The sequence below is a fragment of the Myotis lucifugus genome, unplaced genomic scaffold, assembly GCF_000147115.1.
Source record: "Myotis lucifugus unplaced genomic scaffold, Myoluc2.0 scaffold_1, whole genome shotgun sequence".
NCBI classification, from domain to species: Eukaryota; Metazoa; Chordata; class Mammalia; order Chiroptera; family Vespertilionidae; genus Myotis; species Myotis lucifugus.
Window position 1 is genome coordinate 21,970,583 of NW_005871049.1, and position 8,923 is coordinate 21,979,505.

An 8,923-nucleotide genomic window follows, 5' to 3' on the forward strand; every position below is an offset into this window, starting at 1 on the left:
TACTTCACTTTTGCACACCAACCTGGGCTGAAATGTTGGTATGTGCCCTGACCGGAATTGAGCCATGATCTCCTGGTTCATAAGTCGATGCTCAATGACTGAGCAATGCTGACCGGGCAAGACATTTCTTTTTGATGTTTATCTATCAGAGCATATGTATGAATTGTAATTTTGTTGTTCTGATTAATGTCTATTAATAAACACATGGTGATATAATATTATTATTGATTTTAATGGCTTCTTTTAAAACCGAATTACATGATTTCTTCAAAACATAAGCATTTATGCTGTACCTTTAGTGAGCTCACAATGGTAGTGGATGCCTTGTGAGTAGGTCTAGTTGTTTGTGCTTGGATTAAAAATATTTTTCCTCACACATTAATTTACAGGAAATGTGATACACATCTCCTTTAGGAATGTCCTTATTTCCCATCATATTGTCCAATTAAATGAATTGAAGAAGAACTTTGGTATTTCTAAATTTGGTCAACAGAGAATAGTTGAATGACGAGTAAATAAGTCTTGCTGGGAAGATGTTGCTTAAGTGGTAAAATGGTTCAGCCAACAAGTGTACAAAAAAATTAAATATTAACTAAGGAAGGTAACCATTTCTAAAGTCATACCCAACAGAGGATTCAGGTATATATAAATTGAAGAGCTCTCAGTTAAGTTCACAAGCAAAGGACGGTTTCTTGGAACTTCCAAAAATTTTAAATCATGAAACATCTATTACTGCTACTATTATGTGCTCTTGTAGTTCAGTCCTACTATAACTCTGAGGTGACTTTTTAAAATTTATTATTATATTATTACTAATATTATTAATGTAAAATAACAATCATAATCATATGGAATATATATTTGAATGAGATTAATGTCTATTTTAGTTATGAAATGGAACTATCAATCTCAGGGACCTATTTTATTTAAAGAATGTTACATAGTATTTCTTATATAAAAACGAAATAATAATTTCTTGTTTTCTGGTTTATCACTTTCATTTTCTCAGGAAGAAGATGACACCATAACTAAGGTAAGATGTGTTTTTCTCACTTGTTGTTATCTCAAGTACTATGAATTTTGTTTAGTTCTAGCAACACATTACTAAATTATGAGAACAAAAATCTGAAGATTTTGCAGACTATAAAATAACAAAAGAGCAGTATTTTAAAAGTAAATAGCTGTGGTAGGTAGGTTCTCTTTAGTGGAGAAGGGTCATATATAACTCCTGAAATTGCTGGCTATTTGTGAATGAAAATTACAAACCAAATCTAAAAGTGGAATAATACATCATTTGCAGTGATAGAAAATGAAATATTTTTCTTTTCAAATTAAAAATTTAAATAATAGGTAGCATTTATTGTTATTATTAATGATTATGAAACATATAGCCCAGATTTATTCATTTATACATTTGCACATGCTTCCTTGTTCGATTTATTCATTTGTAGAACAGTTTTCCTCAAGTACTATCTTCCCTGATTTATTCCTGTAGGTTTGAAGATATCAAAAATACAGAAATGCATTTAGGCAAATGAATACTTAAAGAATTTTAATTTTAATATCAAAATGGATCAAATTTCTCGTATATAACAGCATCGTCACACTAGAAAGAAAAGTACACAATGATGTTTAAACGACATGATTAATTTTGAATCATTTGTTGAATTGATGTCTATTAATAAACACATGGTGATATAATATTCAAACTGTGATCTAATTATCAAACTGTACATACAAAAATATTCTTGTCTGGTTAATTGCATTACGTAAGAAAAATGTCAAGAATTTGTAAAGTACTTGGCTAAGCATTTTGACTTTCTTGCTCACAAACTGATCCCTACAGAGACAGGTTACTAGTTTAGGTTTTCTTTTCTTTTCTTTTTTTTTACATCACCATACTGGTATTTTTTTTAAAATATATTTTATTGATTTTTTACAGCGAGGAAGGGAAAGGGATAGAGAGTCAGAAACATCAATGAGAGTGGAACATTGATCAGCTGCCTCCTGCACACCCCCCACTGGGGATATGCCTGCAAGCAAGGTACATGCCCTTGACTGGAATCGAATCCGGGACCCTTTGGTCCGCAGGCCGACCTATCCACTGAGCCAAACCAGTCAGGGCTAGTTTAGGTTTTCAAAATGGATTTTCTACTGTTAGTTATTTCAATAAGTGGTCTTCATAAACCTAAACACCCATATAAATTTTAAAAATATTTTTATTTCTTTTTCTCTATAAAGCTAGATCATCAATGCTACCTCTCTAATAGCACTATGAAATGAAAAGAAAGTATTTTTCCTTCTGTTATAAATTGATTTGTAATATATAAATGAATTACATTTTATAAAATTCCTGTTAGAACAGACCAGCTCTGACAAAGAGACCACATCTTTGAAATGCAATATGTATATTTCCCCATACCTTCACACATTATTATTTTTATTTATTTATTTTTTTAAAAAAAAATATATTTTATTGATTTTTTACAGTGAAGAAGGGAGAGGGATAGACAGTTAGAAACATTGATGAGAGAGATCGATCAGCTGCCTCCTGCACACCCCTCAGTGGGGATGTGCCCACAACCAAGATACATGCCCTTGACCGGAATCGAACCTGGGACCCTTCAGTCCGCAGGCCGAGGCTCTATCCACTGAGTCAAACTGGTTCGGCGACATTATTATTTTTATTGCCATCACACATAACAGATATTATAGTTTAAGTCCAGAAATTAAGCAGGGGAATCAGGATTCCCCTGTCTGGATTGAAACCTGTCTGGATTGAAAGCCTAGCACTCTCCAACTAAATGTTAAATTTAATAACTTAATGAGTAAATGACAGTAAAATTCCAAATAGAGTCAGTGAATGACTTCCAGGCTCACAAACTAACAAAAAAGCTTAGTCTCTGTTACAAGTCTTTTGCTAATTAGTAATTAAGCCTGAAAGGGTACAATAACTGACCAAGAGTGCATGATAATATAGTTAATTCAAGTCAACCCTTTTTATATTGCAATGCATACTTTCCACTTCATTATCTTTTAATGTAATATTTTTTAAGTTAACAAATAATTTTAATCACAATGCACAAACCTTAAGAATCATTTTAAATATGAAAAAAGGCATGTTGTTTGATAAAGAAATCATGTAAGAAATTTCATTAGAATGGCTTACCAAATACTTTTGTTGATAGGAGATAGGAAGAAAATTGGGATTAGTAGTGGACAAGCCACTTAAACTATAACACCTATTATGTGTGATTGCAATAAAAATAATAATGAATACTTACTTTATGCCAGGTCTTCTTCTGAGGGTATCCTATGCAATGAATCATTTAAATCTTACAGATCTAACTACTATTATTCCTATTTTACAGATAAGAAAATGGGCACCAATAAAGGAACTTGCCCAAGATCTTATAGCTAGGAGTTAGTAGGGTCAAGCCAAGCAGTCTGGCTTCAGAGTGCCTTTTTCCTCTTCAAACATATTGGAGTCAAGGGTTGACTTATAAGGAATAAATCCATATTGCTTTTGGGTATTTTTATATAGGGGTTATCCAAATTAATCATCAATTCATAAAAACTAAACTTGGGGAAATGATTAATGATAATTACAGGAATTTAGTAATCCAAGTAGCTTGAGAACATTTATTCTTCCTGAAAATATTGATTTCTCAATATTTTGTGTCTTCCCATGTATAGATATCATGGATCTAAGATAATTACTATTCATAATATGATGCAGCTTTATTCTACAGCCTCTTTTTAAAAACTACCTGAGATACAACAGCTTTTTGCACAGTTTTTCTTTCTGCTGTTACTGAAGAGACCTAAGCCACCTATTGATTTACCAACTAATGCAGCGGATGGACCTTGAGCAAGTCATCAGTTGTGTGATAACCTGAATTATAAAATGAGGATGTTGGAATCGTTACATCTCAAATCTTCTATAACACTCTACATTTTATTTCACCCTGTTTCTCTGCAGAGCGATGTTGATGCCCGTGGTCACCGACCCCGTGATCGCGGGAGAGAAGAGGCTCCCAGCCTGAGACCTGTCCAACCTCCCATCAGTGGAGGTGGGTATCGTGCTCGTCCGGCCAAACCATCTGCCGCACAAGGGCAAGTGGAAAGAAGACCCCCTGATGCTGGGGGCTGTCTTCATGGTGACCCAGACATGGTGAGTGCCCTGAGCTCTCTGTGCATGAAAAGCCTCCATGTTCATGTTGGCTTCCTAATGTTCCATTGGTCCATGTCGCCACTGTTGTTATTTTGTCTATTTTGGAAATAAATATAAAACATAAACAAATTGAGCCTTTGGTTGAGGATTTCTTTCTAGGGGTTTTTGTTGTTGTTGTTGTTTTGTTTTTGTTTTTTTTGTCTGGGCCCAAGATTACAAATGAGGACACATGGGTGTTGCCTTTAACTTTGAATTTTGCCCATTTCATTTGTTTGGGTGAGAAAATTTTCAGTTATTTATTACATTTATATTTACATGTATTTTGTGGTAAGGACTATTTTTAATCTTCATCATAATAGGATGACAACTCTTGAATTTCTGGTCTTATGTTAAGAAAAATCAAATGACAAGTTTTTATATTGGCTAATGATATCATTGACTTTTCACTATGTGCTATTTTCACAAGTATCTGTAACTCAAATTCTTCATATAATGCCTGATATTTTCACTGTTTGCAGGGAGTGTTGTGTCCTACAGGATGTCAGTTGCAAGAAACTTTGGTAAGACAAGAAAGACCAGTGAGAAACCAAGTAAATGAGTTAAATAACAATGTGGAGTCTATATCCAGCACCTCTTCTTCCACCTTTAACTCTGTGACTGTGCTCAGAGAGATATGGGAAAGGAAGCAGAGGCAAGTACAAGGTATATATACTTGTGTTTTCTGTTCGATTCTGTTGAACGTTTGGGACTGTTAGATTGCCATGGGAATGCACGATTGTGAGAAGATGAACATTTCTGGATTAGCTGAAGCAGTATACACCATCTTTCAGTGTGGGTCTGATTACCCTGAGGTTCTCACCTAGTCACCTTCATGTGCAACTTGTCAGACAAGCACAATTTTCATTCAGCAAGGATGACTTTCTATGAAAAATTTTTCTGTGCATCCTCATTTTTAGCCATAAGAAACTTGTGGCTCAGAAAACAATATTCACAGAGTAAAAATTTAGCATTTATTTATTTAACATTTGCTGTCTGAAGTTCTAAATACTACTTTCTCCTCTGTTTCCTCACCAAAGAAATAAACCACCTATTGTATTTATTTTTAAGCATATTTTTAGCTTACAGCTGAGCTAAGTTACTGCGATAGTAGCTAGAATATTTGTTAATTTGCATATGCCATGAGCCAAATAATTTTCCCCAAGTACAACTGCACATCATCATTGCCTGATGGTCACTCAGTGTCCATTCATTTATTCTCAGAAAACTCAAACCACAATTGTATGCCTGAATACTTTCAGTTTCTCGGGAGACAATGTGAATCATTCCTACATAATTTCATTTTTCCAGAAAATGAAAATGTAATACAGGAGTACACCTCAGAGATGGAAACACGCCGAGTATTTATAGATGAGTCCATGAATAGTAATATCCCGACCAACCTTCGTGTACTCCGTTCAATCCTGGAAAACTTGAGAAGCAAAATACAAAAATTAGAATCTGATGTGTCAGCTCAGATGGAATACTGCCGCGTCCCCTGCACTGTCAGTTGCAATATTCCTGTGGTGTCTGGAAAAGGTAACTGGTTAATAAACATATTTCTGGAGAGTTCCAGAAGAACTCACACTCTCTAAAAATAAGGACACTGAGAAAAGCCCAGTGGATTTTCCCCACAGATCCACATCCCTAGTATGCTGTGGTCTGATGTAGCCTAACGTATTTGCAAGCTTTTGATGAGCTGGATGTAGTGCATGATGGTACTAGCTCCACATGTATATGAACCTTGCTTGAAGAGATGGCAGAACAGTGAATAGATGCAGGAGTTTCTTCCTCCCAGGTGTTCTGGCAGTTTATATCTGGCAGATATCCCAGGACACAAAAGGTAGAGAAGGGCTGTTTCATCTCCTTAGAAGATAGAACTCAAAACTGAGTTTGATTTTCAGTAAAAGGAAGATTCAATTTCTATAATACATTCTCAAAAGTCTAAAATAAAATATTTCTCAGGAACCTCTGTAATTATAAAGTTAGTGACTAAAGACCAAGTAACTATGCTGTAGTTCCCTGAATATGATGTTTCTTTATGGTTGCAGAATGTGAGGAAATTGTCAGGAATGGAGGTGAAACATCTGAGCTGTATCTCATTCAGCCTCACACTTCTATCAAACCATATCGAGTATACTGTGACATGAGCACTGAAAATGGAGGTAAGTATAGGGTAGTTATTGATCTATTATTCTGTAATTATTTTGATACCACAAAATACTAGCAAATAAAACCTAGCTTTAGCATAACCAACACTAGGCCATTTGATTTGGAATTCAATCTGACATTTTAAAAGTTATAAAAAAAATCTATGATTCACAATTTGGAGTAATATAAAGCACTTGTAGTTTTTAAAGATTTTAAGAGTTTTCTTCTTATATTTATTTCCTTATTATATATATATATATATATATATATATATATATATATATATATATATATATACAGTAAATATAAGTGGGGATAAAATAAATTAAATAGCCAAAGTATTCAGACATTTCCCTCAAGGTGGCATTATTTATTACTGTTTAATATGTGTTGTGTTTTCTTCCTTTCTTTGCCCCAAAGGGTGGACAGTAATTCAGAATCGTCAAGATGGTAGTGTTGACTTTGGCAGGAAATGGAATCCATATAAAGAAGGATTTGGTAATATTGCAACCAATGACGAAGGGAAAAAATATTGTGGCCTACCAGGTAAAAAACTGAGAGTACAAAATAATATCATTCTACTTACAATAGTTTTTCTTTCATTTATAAAAACACAGTGTTGGGAATCTGCGTTTAGGCATTTTAGGAGGTTAAGAAGAATTTATGAAAAGAGTGTGAAAGATAAGGGAAGAAAGGCAGTTTTTAGTTCCTAAAGGTTGTGTTTTTGGTGAGATTCTGTTTTATTTTTCCTTTAGGTGAGTATTGGCTTGGCAATGATAAAATTAGCCAGCTTACCAACATGGGACCCACAGAACTTCTGATTGAAATGGAGGACTGGAAAGGAGCTAAGGTAAAGGCGCGCTACGGAGGATTCACTGTACAGAACGAAGCCAGGAAGTATCAGATCTCAGTGGACAAATATAAGGGGACAGCTGGCAATGCCCTCATGGATGGAGCTTCTCAACTGGTGGGAGAAAACAAAACCATGACCATTCACAACAGCATGTTCTTCAGCACGTACGACAGAGACAATGATGGCTGGTACGTGTTGGGTTCTTCCCTCCCGCTGTAAAAGCTACCACTGATATTTTTTACTTGGGATCACTAATGATAGCTAATGTTCATAACTCTCATTGCTTGGGTGGTTACCACATGTATCAGCCACTGAAGTAAGCTCTTTCTGTACCATCCTGATACGGTTGCCAGTTTGATTCTCATTTGACAAATGAAGTTTAGAGAGATTAAGTAACTTATCCCAAGTCACACAACTATGAAAGATAGAGCTGGGGTTAGAACACGTGTGCCTTCTGAATACTGACTATTTAAACCCATTTTTATGTCTCTATATTTGAATGTGTATATTGAAACCCTCATTTTGTTCTTCGGAGTTCTCTAATATTAAGGGATCTGAAATCTCTCATTTCAGTATAAAGTAACAAATGCAGATGAATTTGTCACAGAGGCCCAGTTCTCTCTCTCTCTCTCTTTTGCCATAGGGCAGAGAAGGTCTTTGGTGTATTGGGGTGACTTTATTTATAGAACTAAAGGAAAGGGGCACAGCACACAGCATCCTTTGTGGGTGTTTTGGATGGAATTAACTGGACGACTCTGTAGTTGTAATAACCCCAAACACATTTCTTTCCAGGGTAAATGCAGATCCGGCGAAACAGTGCTCTAAAGAGGATGGTGGTGGATGGTGGTATAATAGATGTCATGCAGCCAATCCAAATGGCAGATACTACTGGGGTGGACAGTACAGTTGGGACATGGCAAAACACGGCACAGATGATGGAGTAGTCTGGATGAACTGGAAGGGATCCTGGTATTCAATGAAGAAGATGTCTATGAAGATCAGGCCCTTTTTCCCACAGTAATAGTCCCCAAAACATAGATTTTTATTCTTCCGTGTGTAACAACATTTTTGTATACTATGTCATTGAAATGTTATTTCATACATTATATCCCTTTAAAACTGTCAAAAGGCTGTGAGTGTGACTTTTTGGAAAAAAGTATTTGGGATAAGTGGCATTAAAATTAGGACACCATTTTCTTTTGTGCTCTTCATTTATATTGCTCACCAAGAAGCAACTAAAAGGACAGTTGTGGATAGTGGGTGCTCAGAATTTCAGTTCCAGTTGATCATGAAAAGTTTCAAGTTAGGAAGAGGAATTTTCTATCCTTGTTGTAGAAAAACTATGAGGCAACCTAAAAGCTTATGTTTAAAAGTCCATTTGGAAAACTCTGTTTATTTATGTAAGGTCTGCCACAGAAAACTTTCAAAAAAAATTATTAACTAAGCTAGTCCTGTTGCAATAAAGTACTGTTTTCTTATTTTGTAATCCACATGGTCAATGACTTAGGCTTTGAACTTTTAGGAGAAGAGAAGCATTCACAATTTCAAATAGCTCATAAACTGGCACTGGACATTTGAAGATTCAAAATCTCACTGTCCCATGGAAAACCACTACTCTGTCAGCTAACTGGACTTTGGGATCAGAGTTCCCAAGAGGACAATTAGGATCAAGCCTTCACCATTTGGCTTCTTTTGGGGGGAAAATAGTA

At 35.2% G+C, this 8,923-nt stretch overlaps 1 protein-coding gene across 1 annotated transcript; it reads left to right on the forward strand.

Annotated features, from left to right (window-relative positions):
* The first annotated feature begins 684 nt into the window (after positions 1-684).
* FGB (fibrinogen beta chain) lies at positions 685-8,406 on the forward strand. Its single transcript, XM_006081810.3, has 9 exons — positions 685-780; positions 1,010-1,033; positions 3,983-4,174; positions 4,693-4,876; positions 5,522-5,749; positions 6,262-6,375; positions 6,782-6,907; positions 7,117-7,402; positions 8,007-8,406. Exons 1-9 carry the CDS (start codon positions 718-720, stop codon positions 8,233-8,235), a joined length of 1,446 nt encoding a protein of 481 aa, XP_006081872.1. The 5' UTR covers positions 685-717; the 3' UTR covers positions 8,236-8,406.
* Positions 8,407-8,923: the final 517 nt, after the last annotated feature.

What these genes read in the sequence shown, in the direction of transcription:
- FGB (XM_006081810.3), top strand. Translation starts at nt 718, where the DNA reads ATGAAACATCTATTACTGCTACTATTATGTGCTCTTGTAGTTCAGTCC. An exon ending in AAGATGACACCATAACTAAG is followed by an intron (nt 1,034 to 3,982) that starts GTAAGATGTGTT and finishes GTTTCTCTGCAG; the next exon opens with AGCGATGTTGATGCCCGTGG. An exon ending in AAAATATTGTGGCCTACCAG is followed by an intron (nt 6,908 to 7,116) that starts GTAAAAAACTGA and finishes TTTTTCCTTTAG; the next exon opens with GTGAGTATTGGCTTGGCAAT.